The sequence below is a fragment of the Molothrus aeneus genome, chromosome 9, assembly GCF_037042795.1.
Source record: "Molothrus aeneus isolate 106 chromosome 9, BPBGC_Maene_1.0, whole genome shotgun sequence".
In the NCBI taxonomy this organism is placed as follows: Eukaryota; Metazoa; Chordata; class Aves; order Passeriformes; family Icteridae; genus Molothrus; species Molothrus aeneus.
Window position 1 is genome coordinate 27,691,387 of NC_089654.1, and position 21,236 is coordinate 27,712,622.

The following is a 21,236-nucleotide window of genomic DNA, read 5'->3' on the forward strand; positions in this document are numbered from 1 at the left end:
TCATGCAGAAAACTGTTTGTTCCTGGGAAGACCAAAGCTCTGTGGAGTGCTCATGCCTAGTTTGTTCTTTCTGTTGGGGTGTGTGGCTGCCAGCTGTGGGGGTGAAGCAGTCCTGGGTCTGAGCTGTAAACTGCTGTCACAGGAGAATACAGAGTGCAGTGTGTGCTGTGCTGGGAGCTGGGGGAGTTCCTGCTGGCTTTGTTCAGTATGATGTTGTGTGGATTGCACCTGGCCTACCTGCTGAAGGCAAACTCAACTGGTTGAGCTCCTGCTTCTGAATGCACACATGCCAGAGGGACAGCAGATTCCAGGAGTTCATGTGCTCTGCAGCCTCAGAACCAGCTCCCCACAGACCTCCCAGCCAGCCTGGCCTTTGTCCCTTCTCCAGGTGCCCCCAGCCACGGTGGCCCATCCCTGGCTGTGGCAGGGGACACCCCAGCCTTGGCCCTGGCGCTGGCACCAGCTATTCCATGATGTAATCTGTACATGTTCTGTCACATACAAGAGCTGTTTATAATCTACTGTATTACAGCAGTTAAAAAAATATTTTGTTATTAGGGGAAGAAAGGAAATGGCTTTGGCCTGGTTTTTTTTTTTCTCTGAGGGGTCTGGTTTGGGGGGAGTTACAAGAGGGCACAGAGGATGGGATTGGGAGCAGTGTAAGACAGGTGAGGTTTCTCTCCTGGGAAAGGTGGCTGCTGTGGGGAGATGAAGGAAGGGAAGCCTGAAGCTGCCTGTGCCTACAGCTGTGTCCTGGGTGGGGCTGTAAGTGTCTGTTACTTTCCAAGTACAGGGAGGGGAGGGGGATGGAGACATTAATGCCATAGCAGACCCAGGCTTAGAGCCACCAGGCATGATCACAGGATGGTAGAGGAGAGATCTTGGTTGGGTGTGTGGGGAGAAACTTTTACACAAGCCCTTCTTGAGGTCTTGGAAACCAGTATGAAATGTCCAAGGTAAAACACCAGGTGAGAAGGGAAGTTAGGGTTTTCTAAACTTTGTATCATCACTGAGAGGGGAAAGGATATCCTTGATGTGCAGGACAGGAGCACAGGGAAGGAAGGAGTCAATAGCTCCAGGAACAGACCAGAGTTTCTCACCTTTCCTGATCAAATTGGAGCAGCTGCCAAATGTGTATCATGTTGGTGACTTCTGCCTTTACTTTGGGCCTGAAAAGAGTTTGTGAGCCAAGAACTTAATGTGATATTTTTCCAGCTGTGTACCACATGCTCCAAAGTCCTGTCTGTGTCCTTAAACTGTAACAGCTACAGAACAAGGCCATTAATCTTCCCATTCTTTGGTGGGAATATCAAGTATTGCCAAAGAGGCACGAGATGGAAAACAAAACTTCTGTCAAGATTTTTTTTTTTTTGCAATTTTTTGTATTTTCTTTCCAAGGAACCATTTGCACAACAAGACAAGAAACTACCTGTCAGGGCTACTCCTAGATCTTACCTACACCCACAAACATGTATCTGAAAGCAAAGAAATGTAATTACTGTAATTAAAACCTACAGTACAGGGATGGAGCTGATAAGGAGAATGCTTATAAATGCTTCATAGCAGAAGCATTTATAAAAACTTACACAATTGACAAGGCTGGTGGGGGAGAAAGGCTTCAGAAGAGAATTCATGGGGATTATGAGACCAATGGAAATATATTTCTTTTTCATTAGTAAGATACACCTCCAAGAAGAAAAAGTGGTGAGATTAATAATTGGTGACAAATACCATTAAATCTCTGGCCCAGTAAGATCTATGAAAGAAGCAGTGGTGCTTTAGGCAGCTTGTAGGTGGAAACCAAGTAAGTGCCCCTTGGGAGGGTACAGCAAAGCACTGGGGGCTCCTGAACAGATGCACAGTGTCTGGTGTAAGGGGGGTTTCCACAATAAATAAGAGCAAAAAAAACCCCAACCCTATGAAGTACAAATGTGGGTTTAATTCTGCTACTGGATTCATTACTGCAAATTTTCTTGGCTAAGCATTAAAAAAAAAAAAAAAATCCATTCACCATGCCTACACATGGAATGCCTGTTCCTGGACCAAAAGGCAATGGATAGAAGATGAGAGGAACCATAAGGTGAGGACTTGTCAGGTAGCTCTGGGCTGGAGGCTGTGGGGTTCTGCATTTGTCTCTCCATCCCTCCAGCTTCCATTTAGTAATGGGATCTTTCCCTGCATTACATTTTGTATTTTTGTATGCAATTGCTGGTGTTTTAGGGCACTCCCAACTCTGCAGGAAACTGACTGCTAGCAGTCCACCAGAAGGAAAATGGCTTTACAGACACACAGACTGAAGTTGATTTAGAGCATCCCTTAGTGTCCATGCACCTGGAGCTTTATCTCCCACAGGTAACTTGTCCTAGGCTTCACCAAAGACCTAACAACCACTAAACATGGGATTAGCTGCCTGTGGTTTAGATTGCCTGTGGTTTAGATGCTGCTTTGGGGTAAGGGACTGCCAGGAAGTTTGCCACAGCTTTTCTCAGGCCTATGTTTGATCATCAGTTTTGCTCTCTCTTCTGACCAGCAGAGTAAATGCTGTTGAAGTGGTTCTGATGTGTTATTCTCCAGAAATCCCCAAGCTGAGGGATACCTCCAGGGTGCTTAACCACATCAGGCATTTTCTTTCTCTCTGGCAACTCATTTTGTTCCAGAGGAGGTTTCCAAAGCCTGACCTGTACTCGTGCTTCTCTCCACAGCCCAGGGTACTTACAGTCCCCACAAACCACCAGAGCCCCCAGGGGGTTTTGGGGTGAGTGTTTCCATCTCCTGTCTTTTTTCTGTGTAGAATAGTCTTCTCTAGGGCATGTGTTTGTTCCCTGGGCAAAAAGTTTGCTGACCTCCTAAGATAAATTTCTCCTATATTGCATCACTTTGCTGACCACACTATTTGACTCAGATTTGAAGTGCTACCTTCCACTCCCTGCAAACATGCTCAGAAACGCCCTGTGCTGTGTCATTCCCTTGCTGAGGTTTTGTCCACACTGGTTTCTTTAGCCTCAAGAAGTAACAACACAGAGCTTGTTTAGATGGTCACCCTGACCTCTCCCACTCCCTGACACGTTTCTTGCTCAATAGTGACAGCCACGTGTGCCTTGTCTGCAGAGCTGCCTGCAAATGCGAGATCGGCTTTGGCATTATCCTAATCGCTGGAGCAAATTCAGGTACCTGACAGACCATCCTGTCAGTTTGATGGGTGCTGGAAGGTTGGCAAAGAAGGGATAAGGAGCCCAGGGCAGTGGAAAGACAGAACTGGGAACACACAGCAAGGTCTCTCCCCTGGTCTCTTCTGGTAGGTGGCTGGTGCTGCTGATGTGGCTGGATGAATGGACCAGCTGTCTCCTGTTGGGCCAAGAGATCTGAGGGAAAGACATTTTGGGATTAATAAACAAAAGAGTTGCTAAATTACAACTTCTTAGAACCATCTTTCCAAAGGATGCCAGGCTGGCAGGGATGCTCTGTGATCCATGATTAAGAAAAGAAGCTCTCCTGGCTTTAATTGACTTAGCAGGGACTAGCTTTACACTTCTTTGTACATAAGAGAAGTTTAACAGCGCTAGGAGGGGAGGAATGTTTTGGTTTGTAGGCAATAGGGTATTGGCAGCAGACTGAAAAATGCTCTTTGGCCAAGCACAGGCAGTGCAAGCTTAATCTGCCTAAAAAACATGATCTCATCCATCTTTCTTGACCCAAGGGAGGGAGCTCAGGCTGAGTGCAGACTGGTGCATGGTTTAGGTTGCAGTAAGGGAGTGCTGGGCTGCTGCAGAGTCACACTCCCATCAGTGCTGTATTCAGCTGTTTCTCTGGGTCTATCACTAGCTGGGAGAAGGAACAGCCTCATACATGTGTCCCAGTGTTACCCTGATCCTAAAACTCATCAGCCTCCCTAGCACAGTTCAGAGCTGGCTGTTTCCATCTGCTTTCAGATGTAGATTGTTTCTGTCAGGTTCTGAATCATGTAGTGGGAGAGATAAAAGCAGAGTGAAAAACACTATATGAGCTTCCCTCCCCCAGCTGCCAAACCTGTGTCCTCTTTGGGAGAGAACCAGGAGTATGTGCACATCTTTCATGTTTCTCCAAGGGTATCAAGTGACAGGACAAGGGGGAATGGCTTCAAACTGAAAGACAGTAGGTTCAGGTTAGATATTAGAAAGAAGCTCTTCCCTGCGAGGGTGGTGAGGCACTGGCACAGGTTGCCCAGAGAAGCTGTAGCTGCCCCATTCTTGGAAGAGTCCTTGACTCTAACAGAGTTTTTCCTCAGCTCTCATCCCTTCTTTCCCTCTGCTTTAGCTACTCTCTGATGATGAAAAGGCACTGGATGAAATCCTACAAGACTTCAAGGAGTTGATAAATGCAAGATTTTGGGGGTTGAACATATTATCAAACAGTGTTTGAACTGTGTAAGCTGAGTCCCAGGGGGCATCTAAGTTTACCAGTTCAGTTTCGTTCACCAGTCTGAACAAAACCACTTCAGCTCAAACCTTTTGTGCTGAAGCTCAAGAGTCTCCACATGAGAAGTTATGATTGACCAACGCCATAGTTCAGGCAGTGCATTAAACTCAGTCCCATTTGAGCACTATCTGATCAAAAGCTCTGGTGACTGATAAATTACATTAATCTGTAGAAATGCTCAGAACTGTCACCAGCAGATTTCAATTTATTGTGCTTCCTACTCACTGTAGCATCTTTATGCTCATGGATTCCTCATACTTCTCTTACCTGATTTCCATCACCTTTCTGTCACAGCCAAAGGCTGGTCCAGCTTTTAGGGGCACAGCAGGCTTGAGCTCTTCTTTCAGATGCTAAAAGCAGACCTAGAGCAGTAGGGAGGCATTGTCTCCATGGCAGCCTACCCTGGAAGAAACAAACCAAAGGGCATGTAAATTACTGAGAATCCAGTAGAAGGAAAAGTGGGGGGAATGGTAAGGCATGACCAGTTTTGCAGCTCAGTCTTTACTTGGCCTTGTCAGGAAAGTAGCAGGTAATAAAGGACCAGTTGTGTACTGGCCTTTTCCAAAGCTAAAGTATGATCCCCAGATATGTGCTGGGAATCAAGAGCATTCCAATGATAAACTCCAAGAAACCTGATCTGCAGTCACAGGTGAAAAGAATTCCTGTAATTTTAAATGTAATACAGTGCAAAGAACATGCAATGCAGATATAACACGGGGAAGTCATATGTTCAGTGGGAGAGTGTGTGGTTTGTGATTATGTAGATGATTTATGGAAAAGAAACTAAAAGGAAAGGATGGATATTTAAAATGTAGAGTAAAACATCTCTTTGAAGATCATTAACCAAGCAGCACTCTCTGAGAGTAATATTTTTTTTACCTTATCAGTAATGCAAAGTTATCTTCATTTAGATACTGAATTGTCCTGATAATAAAGTATGTCAATAAATGTTTTCTTTGTTTATCATCTTTATCATCTACTTATCTTTATCAAATTTATCATCTACTGTGTAAGATAACAAACAATTGTTGAGTAATTTGCAACTAACCTTCTCAACCTTTGCCTCTGCAAGACCTTGACTTGTTCCTGATTTCCAAACTGTTTCATTTCTGCTGGTTTATTTTAATCATCTTATTTCCTTTATTCAGACTAAAACTAAATTGCACATGTGTTACTCAGGTTTGCTGAGCTGCTTCTCATATTGTCATCTTATTCTTTCACTCAGGGTTATCCTGTCCTTTTCCCTGCATTAGCTTATGCTACATGCCATATTTCAGCCTACAACAGGAGATGAGACAGCTAAAGGAAAGAAATAAGTTGTTGTCCTAAGAAAGGGAGAGCAAGATGAAGGAATGGGGCCAGAATTGGCCAGACAGCAGCATAGCAAAAGGTTAACAGCAGATTGTCATAGTTAGCCATGGTCTGAGCACAGGCACAGCATGGATATCTGATCCAAAATTGCTTCAGCTAGTGGAGCCCAGAAAAAGAAATCTTAGCTCATTTTCACAAAGACTTTGGGAGCTGGGCCACAGGCAAGGTATTCTCTTGATCCATACAAGGCAAGGAGTTTTGAATGGCCTGGGTTCATTTTTGCATTGTAATGTAATGAATGGCCTTTCAGCAGAAAACACAAGGTATCCTTTCTCTTTACATGGCTCTTTGGTGAGAAACAGTGAAAATGAGAGAGATTATAAAGAATAGGTAAGAGACAATACTGAGAACATGGTAATTTTGTCCTGTAAGGCAAGAGCACTCAGTTACCTGAAGTATTTATTACCTTCTATGATCCAATTACCTGGTCTCAAGCAGAATGTGACAGAAATACAAATGTTTTGATGACAAGGATGGGAGAGGGAGAGAGAACAATGACAGATGAGATTGTTTTAGAAAGGACATGTAAGAAAGTACTTACAGGAAATTTAAAAGGTTTGTCTTGAGGTCTGAGCTTTTGTTCAGTCTTCCTTGATCACTTCTTAAAGCCTTCACAGAGTACCCTCATTGTGAGAACAAGGTGTGGTTTTACCCTGAAATTTGCGCTTGGGACTAGAGTGACTTCTCCAGTGAACTTCATTTAGGTCTCTCTTTTCTTGGGCTTTAATGAAGTGCTAAGATCAATGTAATGACACAAAGAGCCTTCTGAAAGTTAGCTGCTATTTAGTAAGGATGACAAAATACTTGTAAGGGGTAATATAGCCAAACCCCATGCAAGTGTTCCCAAGTGACTGTCCTCCCTCATCCCATGCCCTCATGGCACCTGCCTTATCTTTCCTGCTGCACAGCAGGAAAACTTAAACAAAAATCACTCCTACTGCTTCTCTTTGGCCTCCTGATAATTCAAAAGTAATGCCTGGTTGTGGAGCTCCCATTGTGCATTCTAAAGAGTTTCATCCTACAGAGGGTAAATGACTCCATTTCTTACCAGTCTGGACATCCCAACTCTGCTTCATTGCATTTCTCCTAAACCAGAGAATTTAACCTGCCCTACTCCACAGCTGTGCAGAGGGGGAACCAAGCCATGCATTAAAATCATGCATGGGTCATCAAAATCACTGAAACACAAAAGGATTGTCCTTCCCACCATGTGCTTAATGTGCCAACTTTGCTACAAGATGTCACAGAGACCAAGACCTCCCCAGGACTTTAACTAAGGTTAAACATTGGCTATCAAGAGCAGGCATTGTTACATCTCAAGCATATTCCCCAAGAAACAGGGAATATTCATCAGCATGGCTAGATAAGTGAATGAACAAGTAATTTACTGCCTCATCCAGGCATTTTGCACATCTGCATCACCTGCATCATTGAAGAATGTGATTGTGACTGCAAGGCTCTTTTAAAAAGAATTATATTAAGTCTTTGTGCAATGAGGGAGCCAAATCTGCCAAGACAAGAAGTCGGGGCTTTGCATCAAGCCTATTTTCTTCCAGCAGCTTTGTATCCAGTGTTTATTAAACAGCTCATTCTTAATCCTGAGTGTAACCAGCTCCCACATAGGCTGTTCATCCCTCTTGGCATCCCTCACAGAATCCAGTTTTATTTTTGTTGGCTGAAGGAATTACAATTAAAGGTTGTATTTTCTTCCCCTGCAGGCACAGCTAGGTTTTTAACAGCACTGGGAAGAAATATTCAAGGTGTGAAAGTTGAAGTGAGGTTTTGGCATGCACAAAGCCAAGCTCCCAGTATTTTATCACAAGATTCCTGCCTGACTGGCCCAGGTGGATGCAGTGAGGAGCTGTACAGGCTCCAGCCCATTGCAGGAAGCTGAGAGTGATGATAAACCACACTTCTTGTAAGACAGAGGTGTTAATTGGATCTGGGCTGGCCTTGTACAGAAAACTGCACCTGCAAAATGTCCTTTTGTGAGGCTTCTGGTGCAGTGGGATAAACGTGATCAGCTGAAGTGTTAAAGTGATTGGTGACTGCCTTTCATTTGCTTTGGTTTGGCAACCCCTGTGGAAACAGTTGGAGATTTCAATATCCTTCCTGGAACACCCCCATCTCCCTCAGAACTGCCACCTGCTTTGGAAATCTTGACATTTGAAAAAAAACCCACCAAAATGAGTGATTCATACAGAGTCAGATATGTGGGGGCATATTCTTCTCCGTGGTGCTCCATTGTCTTTGGTAAATATCATCAAGAAATAAATAATTTGCAGAGCACATCCATAATGTGTATGTGCAAGATTCCTTGTGAGTGCCAGGTTTGCCCACAACCAGAGCATTAACAAAAAAGCCTGTGTCAGGTTTCCAGCATATGGTGTGCTTAAATATACTGGGGGGTTTTGAGCTGGGAAGCAAAAGATATCTTTGAGACAGGAGATCCTTCAGGTCTGGAGGTCATTTTGCTTCTGGGTTTAGGGCTTTCTTTGGTGGTACCTGGGGATTTTTTGTCAGATCCAACAGTGCGTTCTATTTTTGAATTAATGATGTTCTTCCCGAAAAAGGAAGCACAAGACTCCAGTTGCTAGGGATAAGAGCCTTCTATCTAGAATCCAGTCTTTCCTTTGGTCTCCCTCTGGCCAGAGCACAGTTGTGAAGACACTTGTTTCTATTTCGATACTTTCTTTCCTGTTTGAGTTGTGGTTTTTGTCTGCCAGCCAAAGGAGCAGAGGAGAGCTCCTCTAAAAGTAGCTGCAAGGTCTGCTGTACAGTGCATGAGCACAAATTTATTGTTTCACCCTTAGTAAGAATTTCCTCTGGAATAACACTGATGTTTCCTGTTCAGAGAGCAGCAGGGCCTGCTGGCTCTCTGTGGTTTAATTTCCTTCTCCTAAGGCTGTAGATTCCTAGGAAGTGTTTCTCTAGGGTTGCAGTGTAGTGTGTGACTTTTGGTTTGTTGCTGAATTCTGGATATGAGAACATGGCTGATAAACAGCATATGATCCTAAACAAGAGCTGGGAGAAGGGTAGATCCATAGCTGGAAAATATGTGTTTTTAATGAATATGGAAGAAAAAAATGGTACAAATAAACATTTCTGTCATTGGACCAGTTTGCAAATTGAATGAGGTAGGACATTGATTTATGTGAAATACACTGACTTCAGATTACTTAGCAAGACCAGTTGTTCATTAGTGGTTTTAGGTTTGCTCTGATGCTCTGTGCAGGTGATTGAGCTGCACAGAAAACTGGTCCTGTGGCTGGTGGGTTTGCTGTGATGTGACAGCAGACTGCTTGTCCTCTGAGTGTCTCAGTTTTACCACCCTCCTAGATCAGCTCCCCATGATGCATGATGGCTTTTCCTTCACCATTGAGGTGGATTTTTGCTGCAGTCCTGGAGCTTGCCTTGCCCAGGAGATCAGGCTGAGCTGATTTAATTCCTTATGTGGAAGGATGTTTGAGACTGCCTATGACAATGGGCTGCATTACATAGATGGCTGGCCTGGCATTAGTCTGCTTTCATGAAAAATCAGGTTGCTTTCAGATGACAAGGAAATGGAATTAGATTTATTGTCTAGGATAATTTGTTCCCATTGATTCTGAACTCAGTCCCAAGGCAGAGTGATGTTGTTCTTGACTCCAGTGTACAGCCAGTGCTGCAGCTTTCATGCTGCTTCTCTTTTTCCTGCTGCTGATGTAATGTTAAGTAATTGGCCTTTTCATTTGTGTTTAGAAATATCTACAGCCAGGACTCCCTAGGTGGCTGGAGTTTAAGTCTAGATAGATGCAAGAGAAAGTCAGACACCAGCTGGCTTTGCCTAGGTTGTTTGCATGGACAAATGGAGGACATCACTAACCTGATCCTGACGGTGCCTTACAGGAATTGCAACTAAAGCTGAACTTCAGGGACTTTAAGGACTATAATTTCTTCAACTCAAGAACAGTTTGCAGGTGAAGATGCCAACAACAATAGGAAATCCATAACAGAGAAAGAAAGATTAGAAGTAGAAGAGGAAGATGCTATTATGCAGGTGACTGTAGTAGATGCAATGTGCTACTTTCCAGCAGGACCTTTTTGTTTATTACTCACAGTATGTGATGTGACATGTGGCCCTACAACTGCCCTGAATGCCACTAGGCCAGTGGTATTTCCTACTTTTTTCTTTTTTCCTTTTCTCTTATTTCCTTTTCTCTTATTTCCTTTTCTCTTTCAGCAGCAGCCAGGTGCTGGTATGAATTTTCTGACCAAGGGCAGCAGTTCTGCATGCCAGTGGAAGATGCAGGAGCATTTCTTTATGGATTTGATTTGTTTTACAGATATAAGTCCCTGGAAATCACAATTACCTTCCAAGGCTTAGAGCAGGAGCCTCTCAAGAGTTACTTTTACTGAAAAATCATAGTTGAAAGCTGACTTATGCCTGTTGGACCCTGTAAGGAGCTGCTTCTTTCTGTTCTCCAAATATTTTGGTAAGTGTTTTGAGGTTTCTTTTGCTCCTGGTCGAGCTACAGCCTTCTCCAACCTCTGTAACCCAGTGATTACACCAGCAATCCAAGACTATGAGGCAGTGAGATTTTCATATCTGCATCAGAAAAGGATTTTAGTCTGTTTTTAATGCCAAGATTCATTCAGTGCCTGACCTGGCCTCTGGTTTTCCATGTTTTGCTGACACAGAGCTCTAGCCTGGGTTGGGACTGTGAGCTGAGATACTGGCATGAAACCAGGCACACACTGCTGATGAAATGTGGCATTGTTGGTTTCACATTCACTTAAACAAAGGTTTTTCCCTTTCCAGCCAGAGGGAGGTGGCTGCCAACAAGTCCTCCACTTCCTTTTCTCAGGAAGACTTTGAAGTCCTGGCAGCCCTGGAACATCTGCAAGTGCAGCTGCTCTGAGTACTGGTCCTGTGCTGGAGGCCTGAGCAGGGCAGGGTTTCATTTCAGGCAGGTGCTTATTTTGTCTGAGAGCTTGCATTAACCAGGGAAACCCCATCTCATTAGCCCTGTTAATAGAACTGACTCTGCTCTGTTTTTATCCTCTCACAGTGAAGATCAGCATCTCACCCTCTGCTAGCAAACACTGAGTTTTATAATTAATTAAATTTGCAAGGTTTACATAGATGTGCCATAAAATCCTTTGTAAATCTTTTAATAATGCCCTTCTCTGAAATCATAAACATGTTTTATAGAGTCAGCCAGTCCCACTGGACTCTTCAGCTCTCCAGATCTTTCTCTTGGGTCTCCTGACAGCAGCTCCTTAGATTTCATGTTTTTGCATTGACTTTGCCTCTGTGTTTCAAAGAAACAGAGATCCGTGCTCAGAATACAGAGGAAAGATTTGAAGGTCTTGAAGAGAAGCAGGAAGAAGCTCTGCAGGGAATCAAGAGCTAGAGAGCAAGCTGGAGAAAGACAAGGAAGGCATCCAAAAAGCAACAAACAAGAAAAGGCAAAGTCAATATAATCAATATTCTGAACCTTTTTCCAGATTTGGAAACTGAAGCAATCTTTGAGGACACTTCACTTATCTAACCCTAATGCAGAACCTTCTCCTGCTGGACACATCCTGGGGTTTTGTCTCAACTCTGTCAGTGGTCAAGCAAAGAGGCTTTTAACGTGATTCTAGATCAGGGCAGAAAAAAACTGCTGAACATGGTCTGGTTTGGAGAGAAACTAATTTTGATTTTGACATGTAACGTAGGGTCTATATCTAGGAGATGACTGTAATTGGCATAATGCTCCTTGTGAGTGAGTACTCCCTGTGACAGTCAAGAAGATCTGTTTAGGATCACTGATTTTGGATTAGAAAGAAATTATGTTCCAGAGGCCTCAGATCTTTTGTGTTTATAGCATGACACTCTTGCTTTCTCTAGGAGGTATTTGAACAGTGCTTACCTACTGCTTACCTACTGTTCTTGCCCATATGGTGTGGCAGTGAGTTCCTTAGGTCACAAGCCTATTAGGCATGAAAGCATTTCCTTGTGTTCTTTCTTAACTATATCCACAAGATTTAAATGTGGAGAAGGAGAAAGAGTGGTAATTAAAATTTCTTCCCTTAGTCCTTTAGTGTATCTTGTCCCTTTGACTTCAGAATGAGAGGAAGGCTGACTTGTTTATTAAGGATGTGATATCTTGAGCATATTTTAAGTCTGTGGTATTTTTAATGGCTTTGGCTTGCTGTTTTTCCTTTCTGAAAAATTTCCAAGAAAATATCTCAGAAGTCATGGCCTGCTCAAGTCCCAAAGCTTCTACCTCTGGCCAGCCCAAGAGATCCATAAAAAGCAAACACTGAAGAACAGCAATGACTGAGTAGTGTCTTAGTGCTCATTCCTAGTGGCATTTCACCCTGATCCATTGCTGTTACTCCTTACCTACTACCCTGACATGTCTCTGCCATTTCAGCATTTATGCTGTTCTTCTTCCTGCCTCTGCCATTTCCACAAGTGTCTTGCTTGTCCTCTGCCTCCTCCCACAGTTCTGTAGTTTGTCATCCTTGTAAAACAATTGCTACTTCAAACTTCTACTAAACACACCTCTCTTGCTTGTGACCCTCCTGTTGGCACTCATCAATCTCTTCTTGCTGCTTTATTTCATTCTGTCTCATCCGTGTTGGATCATGCAAGCAAGTTGTTTGCAGCTCTTCCCTCTCATATCAAGAGGGTTTTTTACCTCAGTGCCAGCATGGCCTGGTTATGTATCTGATAGTGAGTACCCTCTTCATCCTCTGAGCTTCAGATGATTCAGCTACCAGCTGTCTGACTGATTAGGAGGAAAATGTACAAGAATTGGGATGACTGCAATTTGACCCATTCTCAGCTTGGAAGAGCAGGCAGTGAAAGTCTCAGGAATCACACTGCCGCAGACAACACCTGCTAACTCCCTCAGAGTAAATTCTCCCTTGGAAACTTCTTCTATCACTAATCCTTAAGTACATTTTTAAACTAGGTTTTCCTTCTGAGAGGCTTTTGAGCATAGTATCTCCAGGTGGTAAAATGACAAGTTTTTGCTGGCTCTGTACATGTAAAAGAGAGAAGATCCTGCTGGAACAAGGCATGCTTTTTGGAACTGAGGATGCTCTTAGCTATAATTTGCCTTTCTGTAAGAAAGTTTGAAAAACCCATGCCTGGCTTCTGCAGATTCAAGTGCAAACAGGGTGATGGGTGTGCCCTGACATAGTGCTGTGTGTCTCGTGACATCAGTTCTTGGGCCAAGTGTTGTTCCTTTGAGACTTTATCTGTAAAGCTGTTGGTCCTTCCTGTGCCAATGATCTTGGTGGGGATGGATCATTTTACACGGAGTTAGAAATGCAGCCAAAGAAATGTCCAGAGAAAGGATCAGCTGTAGCTCACTCTGTAATGTTAGGCCCTTTTGCCCTTATGTCCTTGAGGTTGGGAAAGAAGGGCCTATTCCAGCAGCATGAGAAATAAGCAGAACCAGCTTTAGAGGAGTAACTGCACAGCTCATGTTCCCCAGTGGAAGATGACAGAGCCGTTCAACTTCCCGGAGCTAATTTTCTGTGAGCAGATCACTCCTGAGATGTATCACAGCCACACCAGCAGGAGCCACAGTGATCCTGCTGCCCCCTCCCCTGGGAGGGTTACAGTGGCAAACGATGTAACTGGGAGGTTACACTTGCAGGTCAGGTGCTTGTGTGGTCACTTCCGAGTTCAGAGGGGGATTTTTCTCACTCCCACCCACTTGTAAGAGGGCTGGTTGGCCAGCTGTCCTTGTAAAAATGCTGGCAAATATTTGTAGACTGTGGAGCAGTCATGGGAGCAGTTAGAGTTACCAGCAGGCAAAGAGCTGTGAATAAATGAAAATTCAAGAGTGAGCGACTGGCTGAGTATCCCCTGCTAGGCACCGGCATCATGACCAGCAATGTGGGCCAATTAAAAGAAAGGCAACAAAGCGCCCTCTATCTTGACCTGTACAGGACACCAACAGCAGAACAGTGGTGCTGGGAATGGCTGTGCAGGGAGATCTGCTTTGAAGCAAGGGGAGATACTGTAGGTCAAGTAAAAGGGCAGGAGCAGAGCTGACACCCACATAAAGGGCACCAGGATCAGAAAACCTGAGTGCAGGGATATTTCCTTTGACAGTGCGTCAGATTTTTGCCAAGGGAAAGGACTGTAGGTTCCTGTAGGTTCCTGGCCATTTCAAACAGCTGTAGGCAGGAAAGATGGAGTTTTGTGGCTTCTAGGATTTTTGAGAACTCTCTCTGCTTTCTGTGTGTGAAAATTACCAAGGCAGCTGCCTGCGGGCAAAGGTGTTTCGGTTCCCGAGACTCTCAGCCAGTGGTGCGGGATTCCCCTTGTCAGCCCAGGGGGCGTTGGTTAAACTGGTCACCTCACACTAACGTTTTTAAGTGCCCACGAGCTCAGACGTTGTCCTGCCTCACCACCCTGTGGAAGCGAGCAGCAGCACAGCCTTTCCCCTGCACAGCAGATGTGCCCGGCAGGGAAGCACCAAGCTTTAAAAGCTGCCCTCTCACCTTCTTCCTTTTCGTCCTACTTCAGAACTAGGGCTAAACGCCTAGTTATGGGGATGTACGTGGTGGTAAATGAAATCCCATATCCAGGACACCACAAGGACCTTTCCCTCCTTACAGGATGGCAGCACCCAGCATCCTGCCTGGATGCTGTTCCCCCACGGATTGTCATGCTCCCACTCCCACCTGTCTGCTTTGTGGATGGGGCACATGTAAGGACATAGGGGAAGGTCTGTCCTTCCTTGCAAGGTGATGGGGCAAGATGGATCACACCCCATGATGTGAGCCAGGCTGTAACATGTCAAGGTGCATCTGGCTCTGTGGAGGGGAAGGGAGACACCCCACTTCCCTCAATCCCCTGCTCACACACTTGCCAGGCCTGCTCCTGGCACACCACATTTGTTCTTTTCCAAAACAAGTAGAGGCTTTTTCCATGTACAATCCACTTTATATTGCAGGCCTGGGCTGCTTTCCCTCCTGCCTCTAGGTCAGAACCTGATGGTTGGCCAGCCTTCTTGCTCCTTTCCGAGCAGGAGCAAGGTGGGAACCATTTCTCTCAGAGCATGGGTGAGTCCTTCTTGTCTTTTGGATTTTCTGGGAGCTTTGTGGTGTCTGTAAGGAGGCTGCTCACAGCTGGAGAGCTGTGGGTAGCTGGAGAGACCAGGTTCATGGCATCCAGAGGCAAGGGCAAGATGAAAGCAGCAGGTTTCTCTGTGGTAAGGGAGTGCAGTGCATGGAGATAACGGAGCTGAGCAGCAGCTGGAGCACTGGACAGGATCTCAGCTGCCATCCGCAGGGACTCGGAAGCAGCCTTTTCCCCCTCTGCAGCGATCACCTACCAAGCAGGGGAAGAAGGAAGGCTCTGTGAGGCTGGGAGTGAGGGGGCACAGACTGCTTGGTACAGAGGAAGATTTCCTTGATGAAATTTTCGGGGTCAGTGTGATTATAACATTCCTGCTCCTTGAAGATCACAGCATGTACTAACCTCTTGGCATTGCCAGAAGTCTGGAAGCTCATGTCTAGATGTTTTTACCAGGCCCCTCAGAGCTCACAACTGAGCTCCCCTTGTTAGATAGACTCAGCTCTTGTTCAGGAATTAAAGGAAACACCTCAACCCAGAGCTGTGTGCCTGTGTGGCACACACAGGACCCTCAAACCAGAGGTGGGAAAGGGAGGAGGAATGCTTTGGAAGGAGATGAGAAGATTCAGATGTTGGCATACCCGCACTTTGGCCTGTCTCTGGGCCTCTGCTTCCACAGCCAGGGACTGCCGGAGTTCAGCAGGCAGCTGCACGTTGTTGCTGTGGTAGTAAAGACAGGCATTAGCTGGGCTCTTGGCTCTCCTGGCAGCACTGGATGGTCAGTCTGAGGCTTGGGATGGGCTCACTCAGTCTCTGCAGAGCAGCTCATTCCTATTCTTTGTCCCTGGGTGTCCCTCTTTGCGTGTCTCACTTCAGCCTTCTATCTCCATTCCCAACCTTCTCTTTCAGCCTGGTTTTCTAGTGACCAGGCATGATCACCAGCCAGCAGGGAGATCTCTTTGTGTCTCTGAGGCTCATAGTTTAAGCTCACTCTTTGTGAGGCAGCAGAGACTCCACTAGGAGACAGCTTTCAAGACAGGCACAGGAATGTTCTGTTCACAGATTTATTCATTCACTGCTTGGCTCTCTCTTCCATGTCCCTCTCTGTGATCAGTGTGTCCCACCCTTCTGCACAGACTTGAGTGATGAGCCCATCCCTACCAGGGCTGAGCCCCCAGGGCCTTTGATCTAGAGTGGGACATGGAGAGTTCAGTGCCTTGCTGGGCCTTTTGGGCTACCAGAATTGGGTGCAAACTCTGCCTGCAGCAGCAGTGAAAGGCTGATGAGATCCCAGCTAAGGATCCTGCTCTGGCTGTCAGGGCAGGAGAAAGAACAGATATGGAAATTTTACATGAGGCAGAGGCTGAAAAGGGCAGGGAAAATAGGAGCGTGGGAGGTGAGGCTCTACCTTGTGCAGAACACCTGCAGGGAGAGAGCCAGAGGCAAAGCAGGAAGAGGAGCAGGCAACAGCAAACAGCACAGGACAGGTACTTGCAAAAGGAGAGAGAATTCCCTTCTACCAGCATTTCCTACCTACATTTCTATTCTCTCCACTTTGATCCCCCAGCAGCCTGTGACTGCATCCAAAGCCACCTGTGAAGACAAATGTTTTTGGAGCATGGGGAGAACAGCAGACCTGGCCTAGGCCCTTACAGGGAGCAACACAGGGCAGGGATTTAATTGCAGGAATGTAAGGCAGATTTATCAGGTTCAGTGTGCTACTGGGCAAGGCCCCTCAAAAATAAAATTACTGCCCTCACTTCCCATTTGTGTTAACCCCAGGGGTTTAGGGTGATTTAACTGGAGTCCACACTGATTCCCAGTGTGGAAGCCTTCTTCAAACCAGTGTCTGTGACTCTGAGGGAGTGGCCACCTGAGCTTCTTGTGGAGCCTCAAATCACCCTTTGCTTTGCCCTCTCCCTCCCCACGGAAGCACCTTTATCTCCTGGCTGATGTTCTTCCTCTCCAGCAGAAGCTCAGAGAAGGCTTGGTGTGCCAGGAGGCGCTTGGTGGTGGTCTGCACCAGCAGCTGGATGGCACTGGAGATGCTGGTCAGCGTGGTCAGGAGAAGAGAGGCGTTTTCCAGCCGGTAGTAGCAGACAGCATCTATCTCCAAAGTAACCATGTCTTTGGTCACCACCTAAGTAGAAGACATTAGGGGAGATGGAGCTGGTTCTGGCAACTCTAAGGTAGCACAGAAAAGAAAAGCACACAACTGAGAGAATGATGAAGACTGGCTGAATGGTTAAGTCTTTGTAGCTTCCACCTCTGCTACTGACTGATCTTGGGCAAACTAGAGGTTACTTTGAGATGTTTTTACAAACTTTTCTTGGCAAGGATGAAGGTTGGAAGCATAAGATTTAACATTTAAAAGATACCAAAATTAATATAGAGAGGGGGTGTCAGCCATACCTGATGGAAGGGGATCTCTAGGGTTTTGAGGCGGAGGTCTATCTTGTGATAGGTGTCCAAACAGGGAAGGAAAAAGAAAAGGCCTTTGGGAGGAAGAGAAAGACATCAGGTTCATCATCAGAACTACAAAATTACCTCTGCTGTTTTGGAGAACAGGAGAGGGTTCAGCATGCAGAACTACAAAAGAACAGCAATACATAGACTCAAACTTTCAGGCTGTTTCTCTGATGGAAAAGGCATCAGAAACTACTGGCCCTTAAAAGGAAGAGAACAAAATCCATCAAATCTCCTGTCTGGCCATGTCTGCTTGGAGGGCCCCAGCATGTGAGCTCTGGTAAGGCATGCAGAAGAGGAGCAGTGTGGCTGGGGGGAGCTCAGTAAACACCTCACCGGGTCCTTTGGCTCTGCCAGGAAGGAGGTGGCCCAGTCGGAAAACAATGGCTCTCTCATACTCCCGCACCACCTGCAGAGGGAAACAAATCCAGGCTGCAGAGGAAGAAGTAGGACTGGGGAAAGCAGCCTGACCAGCATGGGAGGAAGTTTATTCTGGAAAAGCCCTGAAAAGGGAGGATTTCAGTGCTTGTGGCATCACCTGTCACTGAGTCACTTTACCCTTTGCCCAGAACTGCTGGCCAGCCTTGTATATGAGCAGCCCTGTGACAGACAGAGATATGGGGAGAGCAGCCCATGTTAGACCCACCCAGAGTTTCCCAAGAGGATCCAGCATTTTGCTTCCCTATAGCCTGACCAAACTTAAATAACCCAAGTTAAAATGTTCCACATTGTTTGTTTCCCTCCAAGGCAAACATGCTCATCCTAAGAGCTAAGCAGCAATACTAACATTGTTGTTGATAACAAGACAAATGTGAAATTTCCTGAGAAGCGGGAATCAAATGCCTACAAGTGCCTACTTGTAGCCATGCTATAAATCTGAATAAAAATGAGAGGAAGAGGGAAAATCTACTATTAACTGAGAGATCAATCTCTCTTAAAATTTTTAAATTTAAAGCCTATTTACCCTGCTGCTGTAATGCAGCCATGTCTGGGCTAGGTAGGCTGAGGGATGTGTCTGAAAGTGAACACACTTGCAATTTGTTTTAAAAAAATTGCAAGTTTTCCTTCCTGCTGGTATTTCAGCAGGAATATTTGATAGGCAATGGTAGGACCCCTGTGCTGTAGCAACATGTGATAAAGGACAAATCAAAACTAATGATGAGTTGAAGAGGTATAAATAGGGGCCTTTTACCAAAAAACGCTTTATGCTCATGTCTAACAAAGGCTGAATCAGTGTGTGACATCCAGATCAGGCACCAAATCCTGAGAGGCCCCATGGCAATTCTCACCTTCATGCAGAACCAGACAGAAATGGGGAAGGTCAGTATGATGAACAGGAAAGACAAGATGGTCAAAAGCCACTCACAGACACCCAGACCAGGAGACTTTACACCTGGGGAGAAATCCAACAGGACTATGTTAGAAGAGGACTGCTCCCAAAATACTGATAGCCTGACAAGTGCCTGCACACATCAGCTTCACTGCTGTGGTTTGCCTGGACTCATTGTAAATGAACCACTTGGCTCTGGAGTTGAGTTAAGGAACACTCCCTGCTCCAGATTGCCAGGAGTAGCAAGGATGGATGGACAGATTTTCTCTGCTTTACTGGCAAAAACTGAGCCATGCTTCTCCATGGTTGCTTGACTAGAAAGCAGACTTCATCTTGAAGAATTGGGCCTACAAAGCAGGGTTGAAAGGCTTGGAATGGGCAGCTTTGCCGAGCTGGCATCCCTGAAGTTTATCTGGAAAGATGAGCTAAAGACAAAGATCACAAATGAGAGAGAGCTTTAAACATGCACAGCCTGAAGTGCCCTTCTCTATTAGAGTATTTCAGGTTGTTTTGGAATAGGATTTTAGCTGCATCCCAGTTCCCATATGCCTCTGGCGCCAGTGAAATCTTCCCGTGTTCTAAGAAGTCACCTCAAGGTGCTGGAGGGTGGCTGGCATGGTCAGCCCAGATTATTATTACTTTCTACATCTCCCCAAAGTGAGTGTGGGTCATCTTGCTCTGGCTGCCCTTTGTTGTGCTCCTGTCTGAGGGAAAAATTGACAGGTATGACATGAAAACAGATGGAGCCAGGAAGTGGATCAGGATTTCCAGCTGTGAAGTTAGCACCCTTCCCATTTTTAATCCCTTCCAACCCTTCCATCCCTGCTCCTCTGCCTTTGAAATATTTTATAGAAACATCTGGTCCTGAGGGAGCTTCAGATCCCAAGAACCTGTGTAGTCACTAGAGCTCCTAAGCTCTGCCCAATAGCTATAATTCCTGTAATGGAGGCAGAAAGATGAAGCTTGTTCCCAGGGAGTCAGGAGCAAGTCTGAACCTTGGTGTCACTCTGGGGCAGCAGAGGTGCTAGCAGGGAAGAGCACAAGTGGTGCTGCCTCTTGTAATGGACACCTGCCATGCCTGTGGTGATGCTGGGTCGAAACAGGCCCAGTTGTATTGCCAAAAGGATCACACTGCTCCCTTCTATTGTAGCAGGCTGGGAATGTGCCTAACGAGCACGTGGAGAGGAGCTGCTCTTAAAGGTTACCCAGCAGGTGAGGGGAAGTGTCACCTCAAGGGCAGTTCTTCCCTGCAGCAAGGTCCTTGGGCTATGAGCTGGCAGGAAGGCCAATGCCATCCACCTAAGGGAGGCCAAGCAAGAAAAGGAAGAGACCAGAGCATGAACAGAACTGGGGAGTAGCAAGCTGAAGCGTGAAAGATGCTTGGAATGTAACTGCTTGTATCCAGGTTCACTGCTTTGCTGGATGGTGCTAATAAGCCTGCAGAAGCTGGCTGGGAGGCTAGCTGGAGTCTCCCATATCCTGTCCTGAGGATAACCACACCTGTGCATGGTGTGATGGTGTGATAACACCATGCAGAGAGCAGAGTCACGCTGTGACCCACGCAGCACCAAAGAGCCCAGAGTTTTCCAACCCCTTCCCTTCTTTAAGCCATACCTTCCTCTTGCTGCTCACTATCCAGCAATGCCATTGCCTCCATTTCTTCATCAGACACCACATCATCCACGTCCACCACCGTGGAGGTGTGCACCCTACCATCGCTCCCCGCAGTGCTCTTGGTCTCCTTGGCTTTCTCCTGCTTCACATCTCCCTTCCCTTTGCCAGCTTCTCTGCTGCTCTCTCTCTTGTCTCGTTTGCTCTGTGCAGCCGGGGACTCTCGGCGTCTTCTCTGGGGCTCCCTGGAAGAGCTCCGAGCCCTCTTCTCCATCCTCATCCCTGCCCAGGAGCACACAGCTGCCCGGGGCTAGGATGAGGACGTGCCCAAATTTATTGCTGCAGGCAGGGGAGGAGAGAAGGGGAGGTGCCACATCAAGGAGGCTCATTTCAAGTTCATCACAGGCTTGTCAGGCATAATGGACAGTGAAGTGAGCAAGCTGCTTCCAGCTGCTCTGCTCTCAGCATGCACTGCTGTGGAGATGGGAAGGAAAGTTAGACCTGGACAAGGTGGACCCCAGGAGGATATTCTATTTGCATCTCTGCTTTTGGAAATAAAATGCAATCAGAAGCATTACGGTGATTTTTAGTAGATAGTTTCTGCAAAGCTGTTGAAAAGCAACCTAAAAGTAACTGTTAGGCATGTGGTCCAAAAGATACCAAAAGGTGAGAGTGGTCCAGAACAGACACCAGGGTGAAAAGCCTTTGCTGGTGAGGCCAGGGACTTACTCAGGAGTGGATGGAGAGGGTGTTGTGGTGAACATTTGGGTAAGTACCATCTCACACTGCTCTGCTCTCCAGAAGTCCTTTGGCTGGCACTGAGAAGGGACATTGGCAGCAATCCCCCTTTCTCTGGGGTCACATTTTAGCAAGGAGGGAAAGTAACTGGTCCCAGCTTTCCTGAATGGGTGTTAATATGAGAGCCATCACAGA

The 21,236-nt window shown here is 46.0% G+C and overlaps 1 protein-coding gene across 1 annotated transcript; it reads right to left on the reverse strand.

Moving 5' to 3' along the window:
• Nucleotides 1-14,872: 14,872 nt before the first annotated feature.
• On the reverse strand, nt 14,873-20,583 carry NPHS2 (NPHS2 stomatin family member, podocin). The gene is made up of 8 exons (XM_066555917.1): nt 20,307-20,583; nt 18,652-18,755; nt 17,699-17,771; nt 17,309-17,391; nt 16,833-17,036; nt 16,434-16,489; nt 15,538-15,616; nt 14,873-15,151 (listed from the first exon to the last, which is right to left on the reverse strand). The coding sequence occupies exons 1-8, from the start codon at nt 20,581-20,583 to the stop codon at nt 14,873-14,875; spliced, it is 1,155 nt and encodes a 384-aa protein (XP_066412014.1).
• Nucleotides 20,584-21,236: the final 653 nt, after the last annotated feature.